At 35.0% G+C, this 21,298-nt stretch overlaps 2 protein-coding genes and 1 pseudogene across 2 annotated transcripts; 1 reads left to right on the top strand and 2 right to left on the bottom strand.

The window, feature by feature from the left end:
* The first annotated feature begins 4,113 nt into the window (after window positions 1–4,113).
* LOC147940190 (uncharacterized) lies at window positions 4,114–5,775 on the top strand (annotated as a pseudogene).
* A 12,711-nt stretch (window positions 5,776–18,486) lies between these two features.
* LOC147940189 (uncharacterized) lies at window positions 18,487–19,044 on the bottom strand. Its single transcript, XM_087461191.1, has one exon. The coding sequence runs from the start codon at window positions 19,042–19,044 to the stop codon at window positions 18,487–18,489; it is 558 nt and encodes a 185-aa protein (XP_087317317.1).
* On the bottom strand, window positions 19,044–19,547 carry LOC147940188 (uncharacterized). The gene has a single exon (XM_087461190.1). The coding sequence runs from the start codon at window positions 19,545–19,547 to the stop codon at window positions 19,044–19,046; it is 504 nt and encodes a 167-aa protein (XP_087317316.1).
* Between the last annotated feature and the right edge of the window lie 1,751 nt (window positions 19,548–21,298).

Genomic DNA, 21,298 nt, shown 5'->3' with positions numbered 1-21,298 from the left:
TTTTGATGTTTAAGAAAATAAAATAAAAATATAGAAAACATCCCAAAATGCATTGTTTTGTCGTTCAAGAACTTCTTTTTTTCACATATAATGAATTTTAGTAAAATGCATAATAATATAATTAAGTAAATTCCTTGAATTAACATATACATTCTAAATATTTAACTTTTTTCTTTTTTAATTATGTTTTTCTGAATTATTATTACTTTGAAAATAACATTCCTTTTTTGTAAATAATAAAAAAAAATTGTTTTTTTGTCACATGAAAAAAAAAAAAAAAACCAGACAACTTGTACGACGACGTATGACTACAGAGAAAGAAAGGTTTCAGATGATTCGTTGGGGTTTTAGGTTTCGTGAATAGAGTTTTTGGATTCCACTGTTAACAAGTTCTCTCTTATGTGTGACCATGGCGTTGTTCGTTGCGATGATGTCACTGAATGGTTATTAAACGTGCTGCGACGTGGGGGTTAACGATCTTGATTTACGCGTTACTCTGGATGAGGGTCGTCTTGCCTTCAAAGATCTTTGAGACATGGACAGAATGATGGAGCAAGTCGTGTACTTTCTTGAGACAATGCCGAACCTAAAATAAACTCATAGTACACTACGAAACGTTCCTAGAGAAGGTCTAACCGGCCAAATGCAAGATTCAAGTAATAACCTCAACCTGTCCTCTACTTAACGCATTTGTTACTACTACTATGGCTTCTCAATTTCTTTAGGATTCACTCATGCTTCTTTTCACCATGTCAAAGCCATGAGTACTGTGTCTCGGCTTTAATTTAGTATGTAAGGACTTGTTCTTTATGTATGCTTTTGTCGGTTAGGCCAACAATGTGCACTTAATGTCTATAATGTTTTCAATTTTCGTGCTTTGTCTTTTGTGAAGTTTGGGAAGTATGGACCACTGGGGCTACGGAGATTAGTCGTAAAAGTCAATACATCGATAGATTCGTCCCAAATGTCTTTGATAAACTACCTTTTGAATACACTTCCACAACATGCCAGAGAAAAAACAGTTTCTCCAAAACCGATCTTGACTTGATTTCAATGGTTAACTTCGTCTAAGCGTTCAAGTGAAGCAATTCCTTCAAGATCTTTATTGCAATATCGTAACGTTAATGTTCTTAAGCGCGATAAATTTGATATCCCATCGATACTCCGAAGACTTGTTGTACCCTCGCTAAATACAAATGTATTAGTTTTTTCAACCTTTGGCGACAAGCAGGTAGTCTCGCAATCAATGTTCTTTATAAATCAATACGCAAATTCTTAGACAGATCCAAAACAACTAGTTTTGGCCTACACCTAACGAATTCACCTGCAATACTTGTCAATGGTATGTTTTCTTGGAGGTCTGAACACTCGTAAGCCATACCTGGACTTCGTTAAGCCTTTGTAGACCTGTGCCTTCCTCCCTGCACCCTTCTTTAACACATCTAAGTCTTCCATGGATTACTCCAGAGCCACCAAATTCTTCTCAAGGTTACGAATATAAATTACCTCTGCCACAAAAGCAGCTAACGGCACGGTTCAACACTTGATCGCAAGATAGTTGGAAAGACACACACCCCCCCCCCCCCCACCCCCCATCCTGCACTTCACAAATAGACGCTTGCTGACGTTAATGCAATTGTACAGATTTTCAATTTTTTCTTATTATATAATTTCACTTAGTAGTGTTTTCTTTTTGAAATAAAGTAACGGATTAAATGATTAAAGAAATAGTTCTTGATTACTTCTTGTTTGTTCTATGTGTAAACTTTCTTTTTTTTTCATGTGAAAATTTTAGTTATTTAAAAGTAGTAGTTTGATAGTTATGCAAATTGTAAATATCAATATTACATTTTTTGTCCATATTATGAAAATTTAATGTAGTTACTTAGTTTTTCATATGTGTTGATGGTTTGGGTTTAGGGTTGGCAACTTGGCCGTATATCCATCTCATTTAACTCGTTTTATATCAAAAATATTTTACGTTTTATAGACCAACCCCATGCAAAAATTATATAACCAAACTAATGTTTTTTTTTAACCAAGCTAATGTTAAGTGTTAACTCTAATTAATTTCCATCACATAGTCGTTGAGCTTTTAATTAAAGATATTTTTATTAAGTTAACAAGTGAGTGATATACTTGAATAATAATTAGGGATGAATCAAAAATTATTAAATTTCACAGCAATATAAATGTGGGAAACAAGAATCTATAGACATATAAGAAAGTAAGATGCTAGAAAATAATAAGCTCAGATGTAAACTGGCGGAGGCAAGTACTAAGTATGTGTGTAATTCCTTGAGTTGTTATATACGCAGTAATGAATATGTTTAGTGTTAGGATGTGCACGTACGTGTTGTTGTTATGCTACATGAATGATTGTGAATTTGTCATTTGTGAATATTGTGATTGTGATTGTGATAATTGAATGAGTTGTGTTTTTGTGTGGACATCTGTAATCTCTTCCACAGAAGAAATTTCTTTTTTTATGCATGATGCATATCCTTTGGCCCTTTTATTTTTTTCAAGTTAATTAATGTTATTAGAAGTTGCATGCAGTTTAAAGTTCTAATTGTTGGTGGAGTTAGAAACTCTATTCACAAAACTTCACTTAAAGAAAAAAACAATTATTCATAGGTTATACTTAATTATATTTATATTTTAATCAAATGAGTTACATTTTTTTAAAAATAATTCAATTTCATAATACTTTAACCAATAAAAAATTATAGAACCATCTTTTTCTGCTTACCATGTACAGTTTGCACATCTAAAAAAATCTCTAGATGCTCTAGACTATCTTTTGAATACATCTCCACAACATGCCACAGAAAAAAAAAGTTTCTCCAAAACCGATCTTGACTAGATTTTAATGGTTAGAACTTTCAAGAGAAGCGATTCCTTCAAGCTTCCGTCAAATGAAACAAGATCTTTATTGCAATATCGTAACGTTATTGTTCTTAAGCGCGACAAATTTGATATCCCATCATACTCCAAAGACTTGTTGTACCCTCGCTAGATACAGATGCATTAGTTTATTCAACCTTTGGCGACAAGCAGGTAGTCTTGCAATCAATGTTCTTTATAAATCAAGACGCAAATTCTTAGACAGATCCAAAACAACTAGTTTTGGCCTACACCTAACGAATTCACCTGCAATACTTGTCAATGGTATGTTTTCTTGGAGGTCTGAACACTCGTAAGCCATACCTTGACTTCGTTAAGCCTTTTCCTTCCTCCCTGCACCCTTCTTAACACATCTTCTCGCTTTGCCTTAAGTACTTCCATGGATTTCTCCAGAGCTACCAAACTCTTCTCAAGGTTACGAATATAAATTACGTCTGCCACAAAAGCAAGATAGTTGGAAAGACACACCACCACCAACACCCCCCCCCCCCCCCCTACTTCACATATAGACGCTTGCTGACGTTAATGCAATTTTACAGATTTTCAATTTTTTATTATTATATAATTTCAGTTTGTAGTGTTTTCTTTTTGTAATAAAGTAACAGATTAAATGACTAAAATTATTATTTTTTATGTGAAAATTTTAATTATTTAAAATTAGTAGTTTAATAGTATGCAAATTGTAAATATCAATATTATGAATGTACTTAGTTTTTCATATGAGTGTTGATGGTTTGAGTTAGGGTTGGCAACTGGGCCGCATATCCGTCTCATTTAACTCATTTTATATATAAAAAAGTAAGAAGCTAGAAAATAATAAGCCCAGATGGTTTGAGTTATATCAGAATATGTAATGTCGGTTATATACTTTCAGTTATTTACTATCTTAGTTTACTATTGTTTTGGTTTAGGGTGATACTATTTAAGCTGTAATATTTCCTGATTAAATCTTTAATGAAGCATTATATAAGCTAAGAAAAGTTAGTTACAGAAAGCTGAAATGGTATCAGAGCTTTTCTTCGAGCTCGCTTCATTCATCTTCTTTCGCAAGCTCAATTTTTCATTTGATCCTCTTGTTCTTTTTCTTTTTCTGAATCTTTGTTTCATTCTCTTCAATTTGATAGCTCAACTTCTCTTTTTTTTTCCGATCGCGTTTCATTCCGATCGTGCTCTTCCTCCGTTCAAAATCTTAGATCCGCCTTAGCGATGACTAATCCAGCTGCTGGGAGCTCTGATCCTTACGAGAATACGTTATTTCTTCACGTCCGGCGTGAACCTGGTCCTCGACAAGCTTACTGGAGAATCCAACTACCACACTTGGCGTCGCTCGATCATAAAAGCTCTTAATGCGAAAAACAAGCTTGGATTCGTTGATGGAACAATCGTTAAACCAAATTCAACAAGCTCAGATTCTGGATCTTGGACTCGCTGCAACGACATGGTATGTAACTGGATTTCGAACTCAGTCTCGAAGGAAATAGGATCTGGAACAGTTTATTTTGATGATGCACATCTCTTGTGGTTGAATCTAGAAGGGAGATTTAAGCAAAGCAATTTGTCTAAGATCTATAGTGTTCAAGATCAACTCGATCGCTTACATCAAGGATCTTTAGATCTCAGTTCTTATTATACTAAAACTACCACTCTATGGGAAGAATTGAAGAATTTTGAAGAGTTACCTACCTGTAGATGTGGCGGATGCACTTGTGGATGTAACGATCGATGGATTCAGTTATATGAGAGGCGTAACATTGTCAGGTTCTTGATGCGTTTGAATGAGTCATTTACTCAAGCTCGCCGTCAAATACTCATGATGGATCCACTTCCAGAATTCACCAAAATCTTTAACTTCATTTCTCAAGATGAGCAACAGAGGTGTTTGACTTCTCCACTGCCTGTACCAGAGTCCCCTGTGTATCAAGCTTCCGTCAATTATCAGAAACAGAGAGGATTTCAACAAGGAAGACCTCGTCCTCTCTGCACTCACTGTGGGTTGCTTGGTCACACAATAGCACGCTGTTACAAGCTCCATGGATACCCTCCTGGATACAAAGTACCTCCAAACTCTAGCTACAGTGCAGACAAGTCTAAAGGGAATCTCACACCACATAATGGAGTTCATATGGTGTATTCTCAGCCCTCCGAACAAATGATTTATCCTCAACCTACAGAACAAGGTCCACAAGTTCAGATTCCACAAAATCATGCTATCTTTTATAATGGCATTTCTTACCAATCCTCTAGACAATCTTCGTGTGGAAACTCTACTCCTGTTGGACAACATTCTACTAGCTTTAATAATGGAACTTCTCCAATGATAAATCATTCTGTTAACATGGTGCAATCTGGAAGAACCTTTACTCCTGTCAGTAGATCTCATGGTGGGGAACAGATAACTCAGCTGGTTACTCAATTGAATAGACAACTTCAAGGTTCTCCGTATCAAGTCATACGTTCAACGCATGTCTCACAGCATCACGATTCTATTTCAGCTCAAGGTAAATCACTTTTACCTTCTCACTATATTTCTGCTTTCGAAACATGCCTTACTTTACCAAGTACTATCTGGATTCTCGATACTGGAGCTAGTTGTCATATTTGTTGTGACCTTAGGATGTTCTCTAATGTCTACCAAGTTGATCACACTAATATTACTCTCCCAAACAATATCACAATACCCATTCACACTGCTGGAATAGTAAAACTTAGTGATAGTCTTATTCTTCATCCTGTTTTCTTTGTTCCTTCTTTCCATTTAAATCTCATTAGTGTTAGTTCATTAACGAAAACAAACAAAAATTTATCTGTGCATTTTTATCATGATTCTTGTTTCATTCAGGATCATACTCAGGAATGGATGATTGGTGAAGGGGATCAATACAATGATCTTTATCTCTTACACCATCAACGCCTTCCTGATACAAATCATCATGTAGCTTTCAGTGCTGTTTATCCTGAGCTTTGGCATCAGCGTATTGGTCATCCATCTATTTCAAGAGTTCAAACTTTGTCTTCAAATTTAAATATTCGTCAGAAACTTTCAGAATTTCATTGTAAAGTTTGTCATATTGTCAAAACAAAAACGGTTGTCTTTTGATTCAAATAATAAAAAAATTTATGAGGAACCTTTCTCTCTGATTCACATTGATATTTGGGGTCCTTTCCATGTTACATCAGCAAAAGGATTTCGTTATTTTCTTACCATTGTTGATGATTGCTCTCGGTTCACTTGGATCTATTTTCTTCAACTTAAAAGTGATGTTACAAATATATTTCCATCCTTTCTAAACCTAGTTAATACTCAGTTTGGAGTACAAGTTAAGAGCATTCGATCTGACAATGCTCCTGAACTTCAATTCACTGATTTACTTTCAAAACTTGGCATCTTTCATTATCATTCATGCGCATATACTCCTCAAGAGAATTCTGTTGTTGAAAGAAAACATCAGCATCTTCTAAATGTTGCAAGATCACTTTATTTTCAATCTAACATTCCTCTTGCCTACTAGCTAGAATGTGTTTCTACAGCTGCTTTCTTGATAAATAGAACACCTACACCTGTTTTGCATGATCAAATACCCTTTGAAATCTTGTATAAGAAACTTCCTGATTATTCTTTTCGAAAAGTGTTTGGTTGTTTGTGTTATGAATCTACACATTCACATGATAAGAATAAGTTTACTGAAAGAGCTAGAGCATGTGCGTTTATTGGCTATGAACCTGGTTTTAAAGGATATAAAGTCTTGGATCTTGAATCAAATGTTGTTTCCGTTACTCATAATGTTAATTTCCATGAAACAATTTTTCCCTTTATTGATAAAACAACAACACCAGGACTTAGTTTCTTTGATGATGTGCTGCATTCATTTCATGAAAATCAAACGCATTAATATATATATGATGATTTCTCTGTTACTAGGCCTGAAGTTAATCCTGTCACTGAGTCAAATACTGTTCCAGTCGACACACCATCATGATCCTCTACTCCATTAAACACTTTAAACTCTGATCAAGCTCGGAATGGTATGGAAAACACTCTTAGGCCACGAAGAGAAACACATGCTCCTAGTTATCTTTCACAGTACCATTGTTCTAACATTACCACAAAACATTCTTTTCCTTCTTCTTCTTCTTCTTCTCATGCTACTGCTCATCCTCTCTCTGCTTCTTTGTCCTACGATAAACTCTCTCCTGAGTATCATCTGTTCTGCTTTGCCATAATTGCTGAAAAAGAACCAAATACCTTCAAAGAGGCAGTGCTGTTGCAACATTGGCTTGATGCAATGAACATGGAGTTGGATGCTCTTGTGAGTACATCAACTTGGGTGATTCGTTCTTTACCTGATGGCAAACATGCCATTGGTTGTAAATGGGTTTATAAAATAAAGTATAAATCTGATGGCTCCATTGAACGCTATAAAGCTAGGTTGGTTGCCAAGGGTTATACACAACAAGAAGGTGTTGACTATATTGATACTTTTAGTCCTGTGGCTAAGCTCACTACTGTCAGATTAATATTGGCTTTAGCTGCCATTCACAATTGGAGCATTAATCAGATGGATGTCACAAATACTTTTCTCCATGGTGATTTGGAGGAAGAAATTTATATGACCTTGCCACAGGGATACACTCCATGACAGGGGGAGACTTTGCCAGAGAAACCTGTTTGTCGGCTTGTCAAGTCTTTATACGGTTTAAAACAGGCTTCTCGCCAATGGTTTCACAAATTCTCTGGTGTTCTCCTACAACATGGTTTCACTCAGTCGCCCTTTGATCCAACATTGTTTGTAAAATCAAACTCAGATGGTTTTCTTGCTCTTCTTGTTTAAGTGGATGATTTCTTGTTAGTGAGAAACAAAGATTCAACAGTGCTGGCTGTCAAATCTTTTCTTGCTCAGGAATTCAAGCTAAAAGACTTAGGCCAGATGCGTTATTTCTTGGGTCTCGAAGTAGCTCGCTCACAAGAAGGCATTTCTATTTGTCAACGTAAGTATGCTTTGGAGTTACTTGAAGAGTTTGGTTATCTTGGTTGCAAACCCTTCTCAACACCTATAGAACTGAATCTGAAGTTGAGTGACGAAACAGGAGAGCTGCTTCCTGAACCGTCTTATTACAGGAGGTTAATTGGCAAATTGGTGTATTTGACAGTCACTAGGCCAGATATTTGTTTTGCAGTTAACAAACTAAGTCAGTATGTCAATGCTCCACACAAGTCTCATCTAGATGTCTCTTACCGTATACTTGGCTATTTGAAGAATGATCCAGGTCAAGGACTGCTGTATTCTGCTACATCCACTCTCAACCTTCGTGCATTTGTTGATGCTGAATGGGGAAACTGTCCTGAGACAAGTAGGTCCATTTCTGGATTCTGCATCTTTCTTGGTGACTCTCTTATCTCCTGGAAATCGAAGAATCAATATGTTGTTAGTCGAAGCTCAGCTGAAGCAGAATATCGAAGCATGGCAAATACTACTTGTGAGTTGCTCTGGATCAATTCTTTACTTGAAGATTTGCAGGTTTCGCTGGTTGATACTATTGTCATGTACTGCGACAATCAAGCTGCCTTACACATTGCCCAGAACTCTGTTTTCCACGAACGGACGAAGCACATTGATCGGGACTGTCATGTGGTTCGTGAACGAGTCGCTTCTGGTTTTATGAAAGCTCTCAAGATTGGTACACAACATCAGCTAGCTGACCTGCTCACCAAACCACTTCCAAAACCGAAGTTCACTTATCTATTGTCCAAGATGGGATTACATAATTTGTACTCTCCATCTTGAAGGAGAGTATCAGAATATGTAATATCGGTTATGTACTCTCGGTTATTTACTATCTTGATTTACTATTGTTTTGGTTTAGGGTGATACTATTTAAGCTGTAATCTTTCCTGATTAACTCTTTAAAGAAGCATTTTATAAGATAAGAAAAGTTAGTTAGAGAAAGCTGAAAAGTTAAGTACTAAATATGTGTGTAAATTCCTTGAGTTTTTGTATACGCAGTAATGAATATGTTTAGTGTTGTTGTTATGCTACATGAATGATTGTGATTGTGAATATTGTGATAATTGAATAAGTTGGGTTTTGTGTGGACATCTGCTTACAGTTTGCACATCTAAAAAATCTCTAAATGCTCTGTAAATTGTGAACACACCTTCATTTATTTGTCCTTGGCTAAAACCACAAAAATAAAGCATCGATAAATAATAGTTAATGTGAAATTTCCAAGCTAATAATTCACCTGTACCAAGTATGTGAAAGCCTATATCCTCATCTCTAAATTTACAATGGATTCCAAGAAGATAGTCATTATCATTTTGAATCGTGATTCTCGTAAGGTAACCTCGAAATGAATCTTTAGCTTGTAGAATTTGAAGAGCTTCTGAATGTATCAAAGGTATCATAACTATGATCATAGTGAAAATTAAGCAAAAGTAAGAATTGAGATTTATTCCGGATGAGTTTACCATGACAATTGGTTTACTTGTGATACATCTTTTTTTTTTTTTAGAGTGATATATTTATATAAAATATAGATTTATGTTGAATAACCTAAATTAGTCATAAAATCACTAGGTTTATTTGTTTAATCATCTTATTATATAAAGTTGGGTTTTGAGAATTAGCCATTAATAAGATTTTGACATGTGTCAAGTTTATATCAATATGAGATTTTGACATGTGTAAAAATTAATATTTAATAGAAGGGGTTTGAGATTAAAAATTTACAAAAATGTAAAAGGAGAATTATCAAAAAATTACAAAATTTACATAAATTATTATTTTTTAAAAATAATTATAAGGAGATTATAAATATATATATATATATATATATATATATATATATATATATATATATATATATTTCATTAAATTCGGAATTATAACATTTATTTTTAATTTTGAGTTATTAATTCTACAAAAAAATAGAAATGGAATTAAAGAAAATATACAGTTAATTATTCTAAATTTTATAAATACTCACTTCTATATAAACATAGATCGTCTCATATTTTTCACCTAACAAAAAAAATTATTCAAAAATATTGGTTTCAACTTTGTTCTATTGGTAAAACGTATTTAATGGAAAAATATTTTTTTCTTAATTTTTTAAACCAAAATTTTCTCCTACTTTCTCCTTTTTCAGTTTGGAATATGTAAGATTAATATGTTGACCCAAAAAAATGATTAAAACAGAATACCACATCTTCTTTTTCGACGCAATGTTGTCTCTATATGGAGGAGGGCGGAGCCGAGGTTCTCTCCATGGTTGGTTATTGTGACATCCCGGCTTGCGGAGAGGTTTAAAAGAATTGATTTGGTCACCTATGTCACCAAAGTGCACTTATCTTTTCGGTCAAAAGTCCTGAGAGAACTCCACAGTTAAGCGTGCTTATGCTGGAGTAGTCTTAGGATGGGTGACCTTTTGGGAAGTGTCTGTCGGAACTGTGCGAGTGAGGACAAAACACATGGAAAGATCATGTATTGACTTGTAGGGACGGTATCAAGTCTTTAAAGCCTCCCGGACGTATCAAACCGACTGTCGGATATAGATGGGCTCACGGACCTAGTGAGAGGACATGGGGCCCATTAAGGAAGGTGGGCCCATGGACTGGGATTGGACATGGGGCCTACTGAGAGGTGGTGGTCGGGACGTTACAAGTGGTATCAGAGCCGAACCCAAACGAGTGTGGAGTCGAGTGGACTCACACCATCGGGGGTGACGGTCTTGGTGCGCAACGAGGTTGTTGCGATTTGTTAGTGGGGTTGAATTGTGACACCCCGACTTGGAAAGAGGTTTAAAAAAATTGATTTAACCACCTATGTGTGACACTCCCGGTTTCAGAGACTTGCAAAGAGGTTTAAAAGAATTGATTTGACCACCTATATCACCAAAGTGCACTTATCTTTATGGTCAAGGGGCCTGAGAGAACTCCAGAGTTAAGCGTGCTTGAGCTGGAGTAGTCTGAGGATGGGTGACCTTCCGGGAAGTGACTATCGGAACTGTGGGAGTGAGGACAAAACACAGGAAAAGATCATGTGGTGATTTGTAGGGATGGTAACAAGTCTTTAAAGCCTCCCGGACGTAGCAAACCGACCGTCTGATATGGATGGGCTCAAGACCCTAGTGAGAGGACGTGAGGCCCATTAAGGAAAGTGGTCCCATGGACTGGGATTGGACATGAGACCCACTGTGAGGTGGCGGTTGGAGCGTTACACTATGTCACCAAAGTGCACTTATCTTTTCACTCAAAGGTACTGAGAGAACTCCAGAGTTAAGCAAGCTTATACAGGAGTAGTCTTAAAATGGGTGACCTACCGGGAAGTGACTGTCAGAACTGTGCGAGTGAGGACAAAACACAGGAAAATATCATGTGGTGACTTGTTTGGACGGTAACGAGTCTTTAAAGCCTTTCGGACGTAGCAAACCGATCGTCGGATATAGATGGGCCCATGGGCCTAGTGAGAGGACGTAATGCCCATTAAGGAAGGTGGGCCCATGGACTGGGATTGGATATAGGGCCTACTGAGAGGTGGCGGTCGGGGCGTTACAAATATGATATCAAGATAAGATTACATATTGATATCCAAAAATTTTGTATTAAATTTTGACGAAATTTTTCACCAAATGCATTAGTAAAAACATATTATGAATTTGTTAGATAATTGTTTATTGGATTAACACGATAACAATATATATGTAATTAAGCTTATAAATATATCATGTTAAATCATTTGATAGCGCGATAAGTTTATGATTTAGGTGATAATTTATATTTATTGTGTTTACTTATTTATTTATGTCATATATACCAAAATAACTGTGAGGCATTTAGTGATTTCGGTTGTAAATTTATATAGTTAACTATTAAATATATGTGGCATATAATCAAGTTTACTTTACATGTTAACATGATAAAAATTACAATAACGAGTTAAGAAGAATGTTAGAGACATTCACAATTGATAACGTGATAAATTATTTAGAACATGCTAAGGTTTTCAATATATCATATACAACTTTAAATAAAGAGATGTTTTGTTACCAGAAAATTTTGGTCGAATCGATTTCAAAACTTTGAAAATCCTATTAGCATCATTTGAGATGTTTTGTTACCAGAAAATTGTAGATAAAGCTGTGGATGCACTAGATCTAGTAGGTATCTTTCGCTCAACTGTGGAAGCTAACCGTAGTCTCGTCGCCACCATAGCCTCTGCGATTTCGCCGCCACCGCCTATGCCAGACTCACTCACAATCATCCCGGTTTATATTATCACCGCCGGTATCACTTATGCCTTATTTCTTCCTCTCACATCATCACCACTGTGGGTTATATATCATCATCATCTTTTATCTAGCCATTGCCATCTTCCGTCATCTTCTCACGATTCCACCAGCTCCGAGAACAATATCACGATTAAAGAAGTTCTACAATTTTGTTTTTCAGCGATCATTGAAAATCAGTTATATTCTAACTTAGTTTTGTTTTGCTGTGAAATATTTGTTGATGTCAATTTCTTGGGGCAAAAAAAGCAAACTCTTCGTCGGAGAAAGAGGCAAGGAGAGAGAAAAGATGAAAGTTAAACAACTTGTGAAAAAAAAGGTGAGAGACAATAACGTAAAATCATTTACACAAATACTGACAAAACAATGTTTGTTTGTGTCAGTTAATTATCGAGTCTTCTAGGGCTACAGATTGCTATTACCCTATTTTTAATTGCATACATTATTGTTATTCTTTTCTTTCATATAACCACAATTCATTATTCCAACAGTTACCATCGGTTAATATGTTAATATAACCACAATCAACTGAAGACATATTGTCAATTAATAAAATTTGGATTAGCTGAAATTAATGTAACTTTTGCCTTAAAAAATAAAACATAACATGTGCGTTTTCAATCAGGATTAGTTATTATAAGTTCGTTTATAAATGTACGCGTTTCTCTTATTCTTGTGATCTCGCATCTCCATATAGGATCGTCGAATGTTCGTATCTCCAATGATCAGAACGTATATACAAATAACGGATTATTGATTAGTCAAAACATATTATTATGTTAAAAAAATTCCAACGACTTCCATGTGAGTTGTCGATCGCTTCAGATTTTTTTTGTGTATTGTTCCTAAAGAAAGCCTGGAGAATTCAAATATTCTTAAACATGATTAAATTTTTTAACTACCTTGTACATGAACAAAAAACGAGTAATTTCAGAATCTGACGCCATGCGTACGGTTATTTTCCCGCCTACCATGGTTGCAGGCTTGCAGCCAACTTGGGAATATCATGGTTCACTGTACGTCATGGCACGCTTGATAGGAACTGATGATGTAGACATTGTTAATTTGACCATAATTAGTTTGACCTTGACAAAGCGATAACATAGACGTGGATAAAGTAATGTCTTTGAAATCAGACACTATCTAACGGAAGTATTATTATACATAATTGTATCCTCGCAACTACAATAATATTTTGATATTTGTTATCGGCTTAACGATAGAAACAAAATCTACCATCATAGCACAACAATATGGATGAGAGACTACAACTTTATTTGGGATATCAAAATATTTGGACCAATGACAAAATTGGTTAATTAATACATTTGGTGTATTTAGTATCAACTACTTTTTGTTTCGATGGAGTAAATAAATTGGTTAATTAATACATTTGGTGTATTTAGTATCAACTATATAAACATCTCTATGTTTTATCAGCTCATTCCAATGGAGTAAATAAATATGCCAAGTTTATTAAATTCCAATTGACACAATTAACCTAGCTATCTCCCGCCATAAAAGGCTACGTTTGTATACTATGGAAACATAACCGGATCTATTACGTGTATGCATGCAGCACAAGGGAAAATATATAGTAGGAATTTACCCATTTTTATGGTTATAAAATGTTCTTTCTGATTTTTTGTTTTGTTTTGTAATGATCGGTTATGGTTGTCTTTATTGCAATTTTAAATTTTTAAATTTTTTGATTACTAAAATTTGTGTATTTGTTATTATATTCAGAAAATGAGTTGGGTCAAAGTGTTTGGACCAAGTTTATTAATTTTGCTGTATTTATTATTTATTAATATGGGTTGGTTTACTATATTGATTGAATATTTATTCAATGAATCTGACAAAGTAACTACAACTAAAATTTATTAAAATCTCAATTTACAAACCTACTCATCTCACTAGCTCACAAAAGGCTATATGTATGTGTGGAGACAGAAACTGAGTATATGTGTATATCTATCTACACACACACCATGAAGACAAATATATACACTATAGAGAAATTAATCCATTTGAACTCTTAGAGATTTTTTTTAAAATTTTATTTTAATTTTTACAGCAAAATATTTATAGTTTTTAGCCAAAACAAATTTCTATTTTTCATTGTTTTAAAATATACCGTTGTAACGGTTGAATATGTTTGGGGTTAGTAAGATTATAACATAATACGTAGGTACGGGTTGGTAAATGTTTTTTTATTTATAAAAAAAATAATCAAAAAGGCTATTACTGACAAAAAGGTATAATTTGTTGTGCACTATAACTACAAAACTCTTAATGTGTTTGTAATACTTTGTAAAGAGAACAAGAAATAATAAAGTGAGAGAGGGAGGAGAAACCACGAGAGTGAGAGAGACTTTCTTTGATCAAAAACAACTTTTATTATCTCACTCTTCTTACAACACCTTATTTATAGTGAACTCCAAAAGACATGAGTCACACACTTATACATTTGGTAATGACAAGTGGTGAACTACAAAAGACAAGTGGTGTGTTGTGTAATATTACATGAACAAGTGTCATGACATGTGTCTTGTGATGGATTAATCACAATTATATTTTATAACACTCCCCCTTGATTATCCATCACCATTGACAAGTTACGTACTACCTCATTAAAAACCTTGTCACGGAAAAACCCATTGGGATAAAAACCATGACAAAGGAAAAAGAGTATAGTAACGTAATCTTCCCATCGAAAAGATATGTATAATCTTTCTTCATAGATCTCGTAGATGACGCATTCCAATACAGTGAATATGCTTTCTGAATGTGGTAGTCGGAAGCGCCTTTGTAAATAGATCTGCCGCATTGTCACTTGAACGGATATGTTGGATATCAACTTCCTTCTTTTGCTCTAGTTCATGTGTGTAGGAGAAAAATCTTGGAGGTATATGTTTTATGTAACCTTCTTTGATTTGGGCGACACAAGCAGCATTGTCTTCAAATAATATTGTTGGCTCTTTACTGGTGACTATTCCACTCGATTCTTGCATGTGGTTAGTCATTGATCTGAGCCATACATATTCCCTCGATGCTTCATGAAGAGCAATTATTTCTGCATGATTTGAGGAAGTGGCGACCAAAGTCTGTTTCTGTGAGCGCCATGAGATTGCAGTTCCTCCAATTGTGAAAACATATCCAGTTTGGGATCAGGATTTATGTGGATCTGATAAATATCCTGCATCTGCAAAACCAACTAGACCAACCAAAGAGTTTCTAGGATAGAATAATCCCGAGTCAATCGTACCTTGAAGATAACGGAGAATATGTTTTATCCCATTTCAATGCCTGCGAGTAGGAGATGAGTTGTATCTTGCAAGTAGATTCGTAGCAAATACAATATCCGGTCTAGTGCAATTTGCAAGATACATGAGTCCACCGATAGCACTCATATAAGGTACTTCGGGACCAAGTATTTTCTCGTTATTTTCACAAGGTCTGAATGGATCACGATCGACATTCAGAGATCTATTGACCATTGGAGTACTCAAAGGAGTCGCTTTGTCCATATTAAAGCGCTTTAAAATCTTTTTCGTATAATTTGATTGATGCACAAATATTCTATCTTGCAAATGCTCTATTTGAAGCCCGAGACAGAATTTTGTCTTTCCAAGATCTTTCATTTCAAACTCTTCTTTCATATGAATTCTTGCATCATAAATCTCCTTTTGAGTTCCAATTATGTTCAGATCATCAACATATACAGCAATGATCACAAATCCCGATGGAGATTTCTTTATAAAAACGCATAGGCATATTTCATTATTAACATGCCATTTCTTCAACAGGTATTCGCTTAAGCGATTATACCATATGCGCCTAGATTGTTTTAATCCGTAAAGTGATCGCTGTAATTTGATTGCACAAATTTCATTAGGCTTAGAGTCTAATGCCTCAAGAATCTTAAATCCTTATGGGATTTTCATGTATATATCATTATCCAATGATCCATTTAAATATGCTGTCACTACATCCATAAGGTACATTTCTAAATTCTTAGAAGCCGTTAGGCTCATTAAGTACCTGAATGTAATTGCATCCATGACTGGAGAATATGTTTCTTCATAATCAACTCCAGGTCTTTGAGAAAAACCTTGTGCAACAAGTCGGGCTTTATATCTTGTGATTTCATCTTTCTCATTTCTTTTTCGCACAAATACCCACTTGCAACCAAAAGGTTTTACATCTTTAGATGCAGTGACAAGAGGTCCAAAGACATTTCTTTTATTGAGGGAGAGCAACTCAAGTTGCATACCTTTTTCCATTTCTCCCAATCAGGCCTATGTTGGCATTATGATACGGACTTGGATCTGGATCGTCTTTTTCATGATCGATCTCTTTAGATACAGAAAAAGAGAATATTCCATTATCATCATCGATTTCATCTCTATACCATACCATTCCATTTTGGCATAATTAATAGAAACCTCATAATTTTCTATATCATCCTGAGGACTTTTCTCTTTATTTGGTTCTTCTTGTAACTTTTCATCTCCCATTTTCTTTTTTTTTTCTGGGGATTTTTATCTTTAGAGCCCATTGGCCTCCCCCGTTTCAATTGAACCTTAGATTCATTAGCTTTGCTTCCATCAAGTTCCTCTCTAGGAATTTCAACTCTTGATGGTGCATTTGCAGCAGAGATATATGAATTTGTCACCCTTTTTGTATCTATGAACGCATCTGGTAATTGATTTGCCAAACTTTGTAAATGTACAATTTTCTGAACTTCCAGTTCACCTTGATTTGTAGGGGGATCAAGATATATCAAAGATGGTGTATACCATGTAATATATTTTGGTACTTGTTTAATTCTTCCCCCTAATGCTGGAAATTCATCTTCATTAAAATGGCAATCGGCAAAACGTGCCGTAAACATATCACCAGTTTGCGGTTCAAGATATCGAATTATACTCGGTGATGCATAACCGACATATATACCCAATCTCCTTTGTGGTCCCATTTTTGTTCTTTGCGGTGGGGCTATAGGAACATAAACCGCACATCCAAAAATACGGAGATAGGATATGTTTGGCTCTTGGCCAGATGCTAATTGTAAAGGGGAATAGTTATTATATGCGCTTGGTCGTATTTTGACCAATGCCGCAGCATGCAATATAGCATGACCCCATATAGAAATTGGGAGCTTAGTTCTCAATATTAACGGTCTGGCAATAAGTTGTAGCCGTTTAATCAAAGATTCAGCCATGCCATTTTGTGTATGAACATGAGGAACCAGATGCTCCACATCGATTCCTATTGACATACAATAGTCATTGAAAGCTTGTGAAGTGAATTCACCAGCGTTATCAAGCCTGACTTTCTTTATGGCATAATCAGGGAATTGAACTTTCAACCTGATTATTTGGGCAATGAATTTTGCGAAGGTCGTGTTTCGTGTTGTCAATAGACACACATTTGACCATCTACTAGATGCGTCAATCAGTACCATAAAATAATGAAACGGTCCGCATGAAGGGTGGATAGATCCACATATATCACCATGTATTCTCTCTAAGAACATTGGTGATTCATTCCCAACTTTGGCTGGCGATGGCTGAATTATGAGTTTTCCTTGAGAACATGCATCACATGAAAACTCATCAGATCTAAAAATCTTTTGGTTCTTTAATGGATGGCCATTAGAATTTTGCACAATTTTTCGCATCATGATTGAATCAAGATGTCCAAGTCTTTCATGCTATATCTTAAATGTACTAGTAAACTTAGAGTTTACTGTAACATAAGATGCAAAATTAGTTATTCTTGTGCAATACAATCCACAAGATAACATTGGCAATTCTTCCAATATATGTTTCTCTTCAGATGTTATGCAAAGGTATTCAATGTCATTCTTATTCAGAGTCTCTATATGATACCCATTTCTTCGGATATCTCGGAAACTAATCAAGTTTCTATGAGACTTAGGGCAATATAATGCATCAATTTTAAAATTTGTTCCCCTTGGCATTGAAAAATTGGCTTTTCTAGAGCCTATACTAATCTTTGCATTACCACATATAGTGCTCACGCTTCTAGCGAAGTCTTTTATTTTGAGAGAGGAGAAATATTTTTTCTCTTTAAGTATTGAGTGCGTCGTAGCACTGTCTGCTAGACACATATCTCCATCCTCAATCTCAAAATTTAACATTTTCTGAAATAAAATATTTATAAAATAAACATTAATAAAATAACAGAAAGTCTTACAAAAAAGCTTATTATATATTATAATAAAACTGTTATCCAAAAAGATATTTTATAAACATTAAGTACATATCAAACTATGACAAAGCATATCATGGCATATCGGCCATATTCGCATGATTTTCTGTTTTCATTACCAGCGAGAAAATCTGCTATATCAAGATGGGGTTCATCGTTTAGGCCATGGAAAGAAGGTCCAGCTTCATCATAGATGAGGTTGGTCTCAACATCCCTTTCTTTTGCCTTTTGGGATGCTTGGTACAGATCGGCCAAATGTTTTGGAATACGACAGGTCTGATACCAATGTCCTTTCATGCCGCATCTATAACAAGTACTTTCACCTTGTTTCTTTATAAGGCGACCAACATTATTGATTTGAAGATGCTTATTGGTTTTTCTTGCGTTGAAGTCATTAGGAGAGAAACCTCTTCCTTTTCCTTGTCCACGACCTTCTCCACGACCATGACCACGGCCTCGACCACGTCCGCTTCCACGTCCTCGTCCTTGCCAATTATTATAGCTGGATGTAGCAACATTCACTTCTGAAAGTGGAGCTGATCCAGTTGGACGGGTTTGAAGATTTATCATCACGAGCTCATTATTTTGTTCAACAACATGCAGAACTTGCATCAATTCAGAATATCAAGTATACCCACTTTCTCGATATTGTTGCTGCAGAGTACATTTGAAGGATGGAAAGTTTGGAATGTTTTCTCGATCATATCATAATCAGAAACTTCTTCTCCGCAGAGAGCCATCCTTGAAGTGATCTCGAACAAAGCGGAATTGTACTCACTTACACTTTTGTAATCCTGAAACCTCAGGTTTAGCCATTCATGTTTGGCTTTTGGTAAGATCACATACTTTTGGTGATCAAACCTATCCTTGAGCGCGATCCAGAGATCTGCAGGATTTTCTCTCGTGATGTATTCATTTTTTAAACCATCATGGAGATGGTGACGCAAGAACATCGTGGTTCTTGCTTTTTCCTCTTCTAAACCCGTTTCTGACGGATCAAGGGTTTTGAGAAGCCCATTCCCTTTTAGATAGAATTTTACATCTAATGCCCATGTCATATAATTTTTTCCAGAGACATCAAGGGCGGCGAATTCAAGATTTGCCAAGTTTGACATGATTACTATATAAATAATAAGACAATTTGTTAAATGTAAAATTTTATGAAATAATTTTGTAAAATCTTGTTTTAGCAATAAATATAAACTATAAAACAAAATTATAAGCTATAAAATATATTCATAAATTAAAACAATCATTTTAGTAGGCATAGCCTTCCATATGATTTAAAATATATAGATCTGAACATATGATCAAGGAGGCAGAACCTACCATTAAATCAAGAATGTAGATCAAAATGATCAAGGAGGCATAGCCTACCATTAGATCAAGAATGAATGTATAGTTTTTTTTTTACTCTATAAATAATACATATAGTAATATGCATATAAACTAATTAAATTAAATTAAATTTAAACAAATTTAACATAACTTAAATGTTACCTCAAACTTATGACGGATCGCAAATCGCTTATGCTCAAACTTGTAACCAGATCGAGAGTCGTTCGTGCTGATAACGTGAAGTAAACTATAACTACAAAACAGTTAATGTGTTTGTAATACTTTGTAAAGAGATCAAGAAATAATAAAGTGAGAGAGGGAGGAGAAGCCACGAGAGTGAGAGAGACTTTTTTTGATTAAAAAACAATTTCTATTATCTCACTCTTCTTACAACACCTTATTTATAGTGAACTCCAAAAGACATGAGTCACACACTTATACAGTTGGTAATGAAGTGGTGAACTACAAAAGACAAGTGGTGTGTTGTGTAATATTACATGAACAAGTGTCATGACATGTGTCTTGTGATGGATTAATCACAATTATATTTTATAACATAATTAATAATTTTGGTGTCCTTACTTTATTACAATTTTAATTTATAATATTAAATAGTTTATATGCTGATTCAGAGTTTGCAAAAAAAAAAAGCTGATTCCGATAAATTAAAGGGTGAATTTGCTGAATAACCAAAAAGAAAAACTAACAAATAATATAACCATCTATTTGAAAAAATTAGAAAAAATTAGGATCAAGGGTAAGGTAAATTACAATTTTAGGTTTTATGGTTTAAGGGTAGTGGTGGATAGGGGTGGATGGCGGTGTTGGTGGTCCGGCAGTGTTTCGGCGGTGCTCCGGTGGTTTTCCGGTGGTTTTTGACGGAGTTCCGGTGTTTTCTGGCGATTTCCAGCGGTTTCCGGGGTACTTCGATGGTTTTCTGGCAGTTTTTCGGCGATGGTCCAGTGGTTGGAGGTGGTGTGATGGTGGTAGAGGTGGTTGTTAGGAAGTAGAGAGGAGTGTGGTTGGTGGTGGTAAGGGTGGATATAGTAGGGTTAATATGGTATATATTGTATATTGTATAGAAAATATATTAGGTATATGGTTGAGTAGTTAGTTATTAAATTTTGGGTTTTTTTTCTTAGTTACTATTGCCAATTTCCCTAAATTAAATACAAGCATAAATCATGAAGAAAAAAAATAAATTCACCCATTTTAACGTTCACTGCTTTTTCAGCCAAATGTTTTTAGAAAAATATATATATGTGCTTTGTAATGATTAAATATGGTTGAGTTTAGTAGTGTAATGGATGGAAAAAACAATTACTGTGAACCAATTGAGTTTGAACCGGTAGTCTAGTCACAGCGATCCCACCAAAATCTCAGAGAGTGGTAGACTAGTAGTACTTATTATGTGACCAATTTATATTTGCAGATATATAGAGAGAACCAACTAACTAGATTATTGGACATAGGTAAATATTAATATTTAAATGGTTGAGGGAATAGACATAGAGGAAAGAGTTTTTTC

Source organism: Camelina sativa, chromosome 8, assembly GCF_030686135.1.
Source record: "Camelina sativa cultivar CO46 ecotype springtype chromosome 8, ASM3068613v1".
NCBI lineage: Eukaryota > Viridiplantae > Streptophyta > Magnoliopsida > Brassicales > Brassicaceae > Camelina > Camelina sativa.
The sequence above is the reverse complement of the archived record's forward strand: the minus strand, read 5'-3'. Positions and strand labels throughout refer to the sequence as shown.

What these genes read in the sequence shown, in the direction of transcription:
- LOC147940188 (XM_087461190.1), bottom strand. Translation starts at nt 19,547, where the DNA reads ATGTCAAACTTGGCAAATCTTGAATTCGCCGCCCTTGATGTCTCTGGA.
- LOC147940189 (XM_087461191.1), bottom strand. Translation starts at nt 19,044, where the DNA reads ATGCAAGTTCTGCATGTTGTTGAACAAAATAATGAGCTCGTGATGATA.